We start from the raw sequence: 12,203 nt of genomic DNA, 5'->3' as shown, positions 1-12,203 counted from the left end.
TGGAGTTCAGCTTTAACACATGTAGCACTAGGGTCATTGGTTCAAATCCCAACCATGGCACTACCTGCACAGAGTTTGCATGTTCTCCCTGTGCCTGCGTGGGTTTCCTCTGGGCACCTCGGTTTCCTCCTACACTCCAAAGACATGCTGGTAGGTTGATTAGCTCCTGTCTAAAATTCCCCTAGAATGTTTATGTATGAATGCGAGTTAGGGACCTCAGATTGTAAGCTCCTTGAGGGACTGATGTATGTGAATGTATAATACATATGCAAAGCGCTAAATTGACAGCGCTATATAAGTATCTGAAACAAATAGATAAAAATAAATATAACGAGAGTAGTTTTAGCTGCCAAAAACATTGGTTTTGTGTCCATTGATTCATGAGACATACACAGTTCTACCACGTCACGGAACGGCCTGGCATTTTTATCTGCTGTAGCATAGAAAACACTTTCGGGTCCTCTCCCCCACCCTGGGACTGGACAGTGAAAGAAAGGAGTAGTACAGTGATACGCTTAGTCTCTCTGTGCTTTCCTCCTTCAGTAAGCTCATTGCACTGTATCACAACTAAAGGGGATGTAAAGGTTTGTTTAAAAAAAAAAAAAAAAAATGTAATAAACCTTTGCGCTGCTTCTCACCGAGTCTGAACCTGGCTGTATTGCAAAGTAAAAGAGGCTCTCAAAAGTAAACACAAAACTACCTCCCAAAAATCGAATATGACTCGTGTGCCTCTGGCCTTAGTCCTAAATGAAAGTCTTATTGGCACGTGTAAAAATGTTTGCAGTGCTTTGTACCAGAATCATAATTTTAGTGTCATAAATGGGACAAATTATAGAACAAAATGTATACTTTCATCAACAGTAACAAATATCATTTTAAACACTGCTCAAAAGCTTTGTTACTTTTTTGTCTTTGGATTGCAAAAATAAATAAATAAAAATGATAATCCTTGCAAGACAATATTACCAAAATAAAGCAAAGTTTATCCAGGCGACTACTTTGAGTTCCATAATGTTGATGGGACGCTTGGCTTCACGCAATAATTACGTTGCTTGGACTGGCAGGAATTGAACACTTCACTTCAGCCTGACAGACTTGTGTCTGTTATTATACAGGATTTATAGCGCCAACAGTTTGCGCAGCACTTTACAACATCGGTGAAGACAATACAATTACAATTTAATACAGGCGGGATCAGAGGGCCCTGCTCGTTAGAGCTTACAATCTAGAAGGGAGAGTCAGGTCGAACAAAGGGTAGTAGCTGTGGGGGATGATCAGATGGACAAAATGAAAATACAGCTGTTGGGTGTTTTACCTTTCCAACAGTTAGGGATGGGATAGTTATTCACAAAGATAGGGAATTCCTTGCTTGGCTGGACAGGGGCATTGGCAAATTGAGAAAATGAGCCTGCTTCAAATGAGACTACCATTAAGCCTAGAACTCTCATGGAGAATCTCAATGTAGGATGTCTCTTGGATCTCAGGAATCAAGCACGTGCTCTTGGAGAAAGCATTTTATTTTCTGGAATTTAAGACTATCGTCTTATTTTTTTTAGATCAAGGACCAGCCCCTCATATTCTAGGCGAAGGGAAGGCTGTAGAGCAGATTTGTTGAAATGAATCATCCAGCCAAAGCAGATAGCTGCAAGGAAGAGGAGTCCTTCAGAAGAAGGTCATTTAGACCTTGGATGGGCCAAATTCTAAGTTGGGCAAGCATAAATGCTTACATATTAGTGAACACTCTGGGAGCCAAGGCTAGGTCAAAGAGCAGTGCAACAAACTTGAAGTGGTTAAATGGTAGGGGTGCTGAAATTAATCGCTGCATTGATTTGGGTGTCCTAGATCAGTGTTTCTCAACTCCAGTCCTCAAGGCGCCCCAACAGGTCATGTTTTAAGGCTTTCCATTATTTTGCACAGGGGATTTAATCAGTTTCATTGCCTTAGTAATTACCACAGCCATTTCATCTGAGGGAAATCCTGAAAACATGACCTGTTGGTGCGCCTTGAGGACTGGAGTTGAGAAACACTGTCCTAGATGCAGCATCGATGCATGTGACCGGGTGAAGGCATCCCAACTTTCCCCACCCCTCCTGGGAGAACGCTCCGAGCATATAGCTCAGGCATCACTAAATGACGGTCTGCGTCCAGCCCAAGCCGCTGCTCTTTATGGATTAGCAGAGTAAAGAGTGGGAGGCAGGAGAATTCTGGACTGAGGGCAGAGCCAGCACTGCGTGGAGAGAGGTAGCTGCCTGTCACCTTAATCAGGAGATGAAGGGGGGCAAGACTGTGTGGGGGGGATATGTAAAGAAGGCAATACTGTGGGGAGGGATATGTAAAGGGGGCAATACTGACCTCCCAGCAGCATTGTGTGTGAATGCCTGTACCCTGTAGTGCACCGGATTAGTGCACTTTTTAAGAGAGTGAGGTTATTTAATTCAAAACAGTGTTCCAGCAATTTTTTTTTTTATCAAGTCAGCAGCTACAAAAAAAGTGCATCTTCTGACTTGGGGGGGGGGGGGGGGGTCTTTATCATCTATCAGTGTGTCGTGTAAAAATTACCACCTGCATTAGACCAAGTGATGAAGAAACACAACACTTCCAAAAACCAAATCTAGGAGGACCATGCTGCCATCCCATGTTGTGCTCTTCCTCCATTCCCATCTTTTTCATCCCATGTCCCCCTCATCCTGCAGTCCATACAAACACTGGCTGCTGTTCCAACTCATAAGACCAATGAGAAAGGACTAAAACACAGAGAGGGGCGCTGTTCTAAATTAGAAGAAACAAGGATAAATACAAAGCAGATAAACAACTTGTTAAAAAATCATCATCATGGTCAGATAATTGTGTACATGTTTGACAAAAGGCGCTTGGAGCAAATAAAGGTGGCGATGTGCAGGAGAATTAAATAACTCAGAGATGGAAAGGTGCACACTGCCAGGTCAAATAGATGGATTGCTCAGCCCCTGGACCTCCCGAGTGCAGGAGATAAATGCAGGATGTAAATGTAATTTTTTGCAAGTGAGCGCTGTAATATTTTGTTCTGTTTGATGGTCTTATGGCCACCGTCTTTAATGCATCTTTTAGGGTTTGCACCCCAAATCTTTGTCTATTTAATGGATTGTGACCAAATCCCTTTGGGCTGGAGAACCCCACTCCCCCATCATGCCTTGCCTCTTATTATTGTCCACCTGTGTTATAGGAGTTGTCCTATAGAGGAGTGTATTTCTCCCATGGTTTAGAGAAGCAGGATCTTCCATTCTATGAATAGCGTAGGACCCACTGATAATGGGGTACTTTGACGCAGTAAGTGGGCTTAAGCACCATGCAGCTATATGGTGTGACTAAATCCCCATATTTTTTTAAAATGTTCAGGTGTTTTTAATGCCCTTGCATGAGGTAAATGTCATTTTTGCATGTGTGCGCTATGATATTTTGTTCTTTTCTTCAGGGTTATAGGAGAGGCGCCCAGGGGGTGTATACACTAAAGCTTTGCCAGCACCCAGTCACTTGAAGGTGCACGCCTATAACCAATGATTTATAAAATATTCTGCCTACATCTTTTACTGTACAATCAACATAGTTACTTTAAGGACATTTCCAGGTGATGAGGCATGTTGCATTAAGCAGCCAGTTCAAAAATAGGATTTTGGTACTCACTGTAAAATCCTTTTCTCCGAGTTCATGGACAGACACAGCAGCATTCTTGACTGTTTTTTTTTGTTCCTGTGATCCGTCGCTCCAGGGGTGGCCAGTGAGCTACACGCTCCGGGGCACACATTTGACGGGCTACATGTCAGAGTCACAGCGTGCCGGCCGACAGTCGCCTCCGTAACTGCGCGGAAGATGGTCTGTCTGGGATGCTTCCAGCATAATCCATGCAGAACGGGCAAGTAGCAGTCATCCTGCTCCGACAGGAGGACATAGCTGGACATTTCCGGGGAGGTCGAGTAGGGGGTTTAACCCTTCCTTTCTTATCTCCCTTCCTTCCCTCCTCCCTGGGCTCTGTGAGCTAGGCTAGCTGCGGGTGGCCAGGGGTCTGCCTGGGGGGGGGCTCCATCTATGGCGGGGAACTGCGATGTGGATACGTTCCTGGGGTGCTAGTGGGCTGCCATTATAGGGGTTGTTTTGCATACCTGTGTGTATTTCTCCCTCCATGCGGCCGACGGCCACTTTGGCCGTGCCGTTTTGCCTCCATCTGCTGCTTGGCGGCCATTTTCTTGTGGTGCGCACCCTTTTACAGTGCGGCCATTTTGTTGGGGTGTTATGGCCTCTAGCATTCATTTGAGCGGCGCAACCTAGCAGATACAAGCTGCTTAGTGTCAGACTGACATGGGCGGCTGTGGAGAAAGCACCTCAGGCGGGAGGTGGACAGCAGCTGTGACCGTTCTAAGGTGGCGAGTCCTCTGGGGGGGGGCCTCGTCTCTGTGGCAGTTAGGAGGGGGGTTGTTGTTACCTTGCCTTGAGCCCCTGTGGGTGTCAGGCGCGTGGGTCAGCATGGCGTCGGACGCTTTTCCCCCAGAAACACCTGAGTTGGCAACTGGTGCCCCTGCACTCGCTGTATCGGTGGACGCTATGTCGGCAGTCCTGAAGGCTTTTGTTGCCAGGGTGGAAGCGGCGTGTAGGAACAAGGGGGGTAAAAGCTCCCCCTCCCCCGCCATCTTCCGGGGACAACTCTGATGCGGAAACAGGCCCAGCTACGGCTCATGGCCCTGGTTCTGACGTGTCCAAAGATGCGGACCGCGACTGGTCGGACAAAGAGGATGACTCTGGGTCCAGGTCAGCACGCGACAGGGCTCTGGTAGGTGATCTCATCTTCGCAGCGCAAGATACTCTAAAGATGGAGGAGTCAGCGGAAGAGATGTCGGTCCCTTTCCGGTTCCGTAAGCCGACCCGCACTGTTAAGGTGTTTCCTTGCGCGTCTTATCTAGACAAACTTTTAAACAAGGAGTGGGACAAACCACAGAAGGTATTTTTGGTCCCTAAAAGTTTGGCAGTTTGTTACCCCTTTGAGGAGAGTTTCCTGAAGAAATAGACCTCTCCCCCGATAGTGGACCCCCCCTGTGTCCAGATTAAACAAGGTAACAGGCGATGAGGCATGTTGCATTAAGAAGTCAGTTCAAAATATATAGGCTATTAGGTATCGAATGAACAAAAATGCTGGTATTGCTGCATTTTTCACAGCACACCTCAATGTACATTATGTGCTGTGGACCACTGAAGTGTATTGCTTCAAGTATGTTCTAGGGTGCCATTAAAAAGAAATGGCCTCACAATGCAGGTAGTGTGAATGGGCCCCAAGCTAAATATTGCGATACCCACTCAAAATATGTTTTACTCGAAAATACCCTATACCATTTTGTATAACACCGTAAAGAAAATCTGTCTACCATAACTGAAAGGTTGATGGGCACATACATGTATACTAGACACTCCGGGTTCCAAACAGTACAATTTGTAAGCTATGCCATCACTGCAAGACACCATGTAATGTAGGTACTTAAAGGGTCATAAATTCCATTATCGATAGTGCTGGACCACAAAAATACATAGTCAAACCAGAAGTCGGTAACAACATGGCTCAGTGAATGTCATGGTAGAGACAGAGCTTTGGGGATTGAAGGATGCTTGCCAAGACAGACAGCATAGGACACCGACAGGATGAACAAGCCCTGACCCACACCTCTCTTAATCAATGGAGTTGCTCTCTCAACATAACAGCAAATAGTGAAGAGGGCAACCAATGCATCTATCCAATTGCATTGTCAACTTAGTAATACTTCCTAGGAACAGGAAGGAGTGTCAATATAATTCACACACAAAAAGGTATACATACATCAAACATACTAAAATACATCAGAGGGCTTTTCAAAGTTTTATTGAAGAACTGTGTACTTCTTGCAGAATAGAAAGGCTCCATTCCCTGTGTCTGTGTCACAGCCAAAAAATATACATTATATATTTATATTAATAAACCCACCCCAAGAAACTCTCATTCATTTCATTTGTTGTTGTAGTTTTCTCGCAGAAAGCCCTAAAAGCCCTAATTATCACTTTATAGAGTTAATAAGAAAATATATGTGGAAGTTAAATGAAAAATATACACAAGAAATGTTAACAGAAAAAAATGTGTCTAAGTGCTGGGACAGAACCGTCCTTTTTTAAAGTTAACTCTTGCCTGTCAAACCAGTCTGCCATTGTAGTAAAATGTTTGTAGGCTGATCTGGCAGTGAAAGGTGAAATGTGGAAGGGGGTCCAGAAACAGGAAACAGTCGGTAATCCCGATTATTCAGCTCTGAGACAAAGATCCAAAAATGCGCTGCACAGCAATGCGCAACAGACCTCATTCAAAACTGAAGGAGTAAAAAGAGTCTGACAACATCAGGCAGATGTAGAAGCAGAAGAGTGTGACTCTATAGTCTCTAAAAGGCAAGAGGTATAATATTTATATATTAAAAAAAAAAAAAAAAAAAAACACATGGCAGGAGAGAAGTAGCATAGTCCGGCCTGTAACTGTGTCCCTTGGCAGTTAGGATATAACTTTTGCTTCTGGTAAAAATGCTTCCCAATACTTAGCCAGCTGAAACAAAAAAAATAAAAATATTAAAGTCAGTATCTGAAAGAAAAGGTTAACAGGTTTATTAGTTAATACTTGTACACAAATTATACTGTATGTGCCAATGTGCGCCAAATAAAATGCATGCAAGCTTTTTGTTTAGTCTTGGACAGAGCACAAAATGGTTATATCTCCTGCAAGGAAGGTTTTTAATTTAACTGTGCCCAGAATATGAACATTAAAGTATTTATAGATTCCCAACAAGCGGTAGAGCTCCAACAGCTTAAAGCGGAGTTCCACCCAAAAGTGGAAATTCCGCTCATCTAATTCCTCCCCCCCTCTGGTGCCACAATTGGCACCTTTCGTGGGGGAAGGGGGACAGGATACCTGTCTATGACAGGTATCCTGTCCCACTTCCGGGAGTCCCTGCCGTGGAGCTGTGACATCACCGCGGGGGCTCCCTCCTTCTCCCCTGGCCAACGGGCCAATAGAGAGGAGCGGGGCCTCGCGCATGCGCAGTAGGGTTCCCGGCATGTTCCCCTTCCCACAATGGCGGAGGAGCACCAGACAGCTGATGTAAACATCAGCTGCAGGTGCCGACATCGCTGCACTCCAGGACAGGCAAGTGTCCATTTATTAAAAGCCAGCAGCTGCAGTATGTGTAGCTGCTGGCTTTTAATTTTTTTTTCTAGGATGGAACACCACTTTAAAGAAATAACTGAAATGTATATTTATTTACTTCTTTATTTACAGATTTACCTGCATTCAGCCAGTCTTGATTCACACAGCTATGCCATACTACAAAGCCAAGACGATCACGGTTCCTTTCTGCCTCAGCTCTAGTGCCTTTTAAAACAAGAAATTGGTGGCACACTGGAACTCCAACTTATCTTGATGTCCTCTTCATTGTCAAAAGGGTCAGACAAATACAAGCAATGGTAGACGCATTTCACAAGCGAACAAGCAAGATATTGCTTGTGAAACGTGTCTACCATTGCCTGTATTTGTCTGACCCTTTTGACAATAAAGATGACATCAAGATAAGTTGGAGTTCCAGTGTGCGACCAATTTCTTGTTTCATTCGTCTTCCACGGTGGTGAGCCGAGGTCTTCACCTGTGATCTACCTTGCACCTGATTCTGCCTGGAGCGGTGTGCTTCTCCTTGTTCTTTGCTAGTGCCTTTTAAATTTGCTTCCCTGATTGAACAGAGTTGATTATGCCGATTTACTATTCAAGGAGCAGGCTAGTGAAGGAGAGATACCATAAGAAGCAGAACCAGGGAACAGGAGTGGGACTTGCAGGTTCGTAAATCACAAGACTGTCTGAGCAAAATGACAAATCAGTTATAACGGTACACATGAATGTATTTTAATTATGCATTAAGCCATTTCATTGGAGCCCCACTTTAAAAATATTCAGTACTGTGGTCCCTTGATATTACATAGACCACCATGGGTTTAATAAAAGGATTCCGATAAATTATTCAGATTTTGATTAAAGTATGTAAATGCAATGCAGACATTTTCATTTTGTTCTTACCACCACGACTACGAATCATTTACAGGTTCCTTATCGCTGGAGAGACTCAAAAGAGAAAAAAAAATATTTTTAACCTTGCCACCACAATGCTCCATTTAAATGGCAAGCAAGGGAGTCCCAATACCTCTTGATGCATTTTTAATCCAATGAGAAATGCAAGACCCCTTACACTAGCAAGAGTTTGTAGGCAGAGCTCAGGAGTTGCTGACAGATAAAGAAGCCAGAGAGTCCTTCATTTGATAGCATCCAACCAAATATAAATAGGAGATTTAAAGTAACGGAGGTGAAGAAAATCCAAAAATTGCATTAGCCTCATACTACACATTCACAGCTTGGATTTTTTTTTTTATCTTCTCCAGCTACAGATTTATGACACAAGATGGAGTTTTTCTGGCGCTCCTAAACTTTTCCAACGCACACAACTATTTTCAAGTATAGTTACTAAACTATGAGACTACAGGACAGCTCACAAGTCAGGGTCTTACTTTGTGCTGTGAATTCAAGAGTGTTTCTAGGTATTTCACAATATGGCTTTTAAAGTCCTTCGATTTTTCTTTCTGTAAGAATAAAAAAAAAAAAAAATGGTAAATCTGATAGTAAAAATATCATATCTTAATTAAAGTGTTCTTAAATCTAAACATTTTACACAAAAAAAGAAAGACCTCAGGTAAGAAAAGTATTTAAAAGAAGAACGGTCCATTTTTCTCCATAGCAGCCAGGGTGACTTCTACCATTTTCCAACCAGAACTAACTATGAAAGGAAGATTTTAGGCAGCACAGACATAAGGTCCATTAGTCATTAGAACTAATTATACATCAGACAGGAGGCTCATATCTTATGCATTAATCCTTCTTTATTAATGCTCACAGCAGAAATGTAAAAACCATCTTAACGTAAGTCTTAAAAAGAAAACTGTAAGAACTACATATCCCAGCAGCCCCTGCGCCTTAGCCACTCCTATCCCAGTCTCTATAAATGGGCTGCTCTCTCCTGATTCCTCCTCTTTCTTTCTGCTCACGGCAGAGCATCTAAGATAAGTAGCTGATTTAACTTTGTTAACATCGATAATAATATACACTATTAATATATATATATAATTTCTAATGGTAAATGATGATTTTTGTATGTATTTGATGAAGTGTTACTGTTGCTGGATGGTATTTGCTAGCTTTATGAGTGACAATTGCATGGTACTTTTGCCAGGGATCTTTACCCCTGCACTGCCCATCGCTTCACTGTGTTTATTCCGACAGTGACACCCTCTACAACCCTCTAGTAAATACCTAGGGACGCTGCGATCAGCGGTGACCCTCATCCACTTTCCACACTTCCTTTCCCCCCTCGATCGAATCCGCGCCATTTTGGCATCAGGCTTCTCTCCCCTCAGGAGAGCTTTGGCGCGCGTACAGGGAGGCGGATCCCGCGCCTCCCTGTAACCAATCCACAGCGCCGTTCCCCCGTCCAATCGCGACGCGCGCAGGACCCGGGGGGCGGTCTTCACTTCCGTCCTGACCAATAGGAGCCCCGGGATCGTAGTCTCGCGAGACTTCGTCCCTGGAGGGCAATTTCAGCAGGCTCTCCTCCCACCGCAAGCCAGTCAGCGCTGATGGTCGGAGGGGGTGCCTGCTAGGAAGTAGTGAGTGCATAACTGATAATATACAACATTCCTGGGAATTTATTCCCCTCTCTCATCTACCTATCAGTTAGCCTGAACCTTTCTTTTACCCAAAACGTTTCCCTGCATAATATAACATGTCAGAGGAGGGCTCCCCCCCCACTACAGAACAGGAGCTGCTGCTGGAACCAGCACAAATGTTAAATGCTGCCCAGCTCCAGGACATCATAAATAGGTCCATCCAATCAGCATTAGCTGCAGCCACCAGCGCATCTAAAATTACCCAAAATCCCCCCCATGAGCCCACACCACAGGGCAATATACCGGCCGTAAAAAAGGGTAAAGCTTCCCAAAAAAGGAAGCACACGGCGACAGGTTATGACTCCCCGGCAGGGGAAGCAAATAATATGCTCGGAGCAGATCCTTACACGACCTGCCACCCCACGCATCCGTCAGACCCCTTTCAACCCCTGGGCCTCAGGGAGTCATACAAGAGGCATGGGTCCGCTAAGCGGACCAAACCAGACTCATATGTCATCGAGTCGGACGACGACTCGTCCGCTGAGTCGGACGGGTCCGAGGTCTCAGGGTCTGACTATAGTGAAGAGGATGCGGGGGCACCGGCACTCCTACAGGATGCCAACCCTGACAATCAGGGCAAAGACATTATGGACGCCCTGGGTGAACCACTATTCAACCCGGACGCCATTTCCCATCCACGATCTGGGGACTGGTCCCCCCTCCCCCACGTGTCACAGTACATCGAACTCTGGGCACGTAAACCCCTAGAAAAATCTAACCGCAATAAACTCAGGGCAGAATGTCCTCGCCCCCACATTCCCATGAAAGCGGTCATTACACCCGAGGTTGATCCCATCCTAGCAAAATATTTGCTAAAAACGGGAAAATTCCCCAAGAAAGGGATAGACAGGTCTTTTAAGAACATACAAGACCGCATTCTGGATTTGTTCGGTCCCTTGACCAAAATCCTAAACCTCGCAGAACAAGCCGCTGCGACTGGCCAGTCAGTCGACCTACCACAATTGCGTGGCTGGGCCCAAAGGGCCATATGTCTGACGGGCAGCGCCAACACCGCATGCTCCGTCGAGCGCAGGCGCTCAATCCTCATGCGGCTTGATCCGCAACTGGCCCATCTGGCGGAATCTGAGCCAGGCCCCTCAGCAGAGGGCATGTTGTTTGGCGACTCCCTCGTGAAGGATATAAATAAATTTGTGGGCATGTTTAATAGCCTCGACAAGGCACAAACGTCCCTCAAAAAAGCGGGTAGCGCTAGAGTTTTTCCCCGGGCCGGCAGAAGTAGGGGCCGTTCTGCCGGCCGCTATAATAGCGGCAGACCATTCCAGAGATCAACCGCACAACCTCACTACAACCAGGCTCCCACTCCGTACACCACCACGGCACAACCTGCACCCTTCTTCCCGCCACGCGGCAGACCCTGGAGGGGACGCGGTCAGAGAGGATACCCTCGTTCCCGACCGTATTCTGGTGAGTACCACGCACACCCCCAGACCCCTCACACCTGTGGGGGGCCGTCTAAAATTTTTTACCCACGCCTGGTCTGCGATTACGGCAGACTCATGGATACTGAATACGATTGCAGGGTTCCAGATAGATCTTGTATCCCCACCGAATCTGGGAATAATACCGCCCCCTATCCAGTTTGCGGAACAAAATGTGTCTCTGATAGACACCGAACTCCACGAACTCATATCCAAGCATGCAGTGATCGAAGTCGACCCTTCTTCCCCGGGGTTCCTCAGCAACCTCTTCTTAGTCAAGAAGAAAGGGGGGGGCTACCGCCCGGTCATAAACCTTCGGGGCTTGAACCAACATGTCGCATATCGACACTTCAAGATGGAGGGCATCCATTGCCTCCGAGATCTCCTCGTCCCGGGAGACTGGTTGGTGAAGGTCGACCTAAAAGACGCATACCTCACCGTCCCCATGCACCAAGAATCTCAACACCTTCTCCGTTTCAGATGGTGGGGACGCACTTGGCAGTTTACATGCCTTCCATTCGGACTGTCATCCGCCCCATGGTGCTTCACGAAGCTCCTGAAACCGATCGTAGCATCGCTGAGGAGCACGTCTAATCATTTATTTGGACGACATCCTCATAATTGCTTACTCCAAGACTCAAGCACTCCGCCACATGACTTGGGCGATCAGCCTGCTGCAAGGCCTAGGTTTCCTGATCAATCAGGAAAAATCGGTTCTCGTCCCAGCTCAGGAGATGGAGTTCCTCGGCTTCTCGGTAGACACCAAGCTTGCTGTCCTTCGCCTGCCCAGCGAGAAGTTGGCTCTGATTCGCAAAGAGATCAGAGCAGTACTTCGCAAAGGGTTCTTATCCTTACGCGTACTGGCCCGCATAGTAGGCCTGTTAGCAGCATCCATTCAGGCCATATTTCCGGCCCCCCTGCATTACAGGGCACTACAGAGACTGAAAATCCTACACCTACGTCAGGGTCTCC

General features: G+C 45.9%; 1 protein-coding gene across 1 annotated transcript in view; it reads right to left on the bottom strand.

Moving 5' to 3' along the window:
- Window positions 1-5,861: 5,861 nt before the first annotated feature.
- SNX1 (sorting nexin 1) overlaps window positions 5,862-12,203 on the bottom strand; it is a 73,114-nt gene continuing 66,772 nt past the window's right edge. The window contains exons 14-15 of the mRNA XM_040342921.1: window positions 8,581-8,652; window positions 5,862-6,580 (exon numbers count right to left, since the gene is read on the bottom strand). Coding sequence (XP_040198855.1) covers window positions 6,530-6,580; window positions 8,581-8,652 — 123 coding nt within the window. The 3' untranslated portion in view covers window positions 5,862-6,529. The remainder of the gene's footprint in view (window positions 6,581-8,580; window positions 8,653-12,203) is intronic.

Source organism: Rana temporaria, chromosome 3, assembly GCF_905171775.1.
Source record: "Rana temporaria chromosome 3, aRanTem1.1, whole genome shotgun sequence".
NCBI lineage: Eukaryota > Metazoa > Chordata > Amphibia > Anura > Ranidae > Rana > Rana temporaria.
This window is presented reverse-complemented; position numbering and strand designations above follow the sequence as displayed.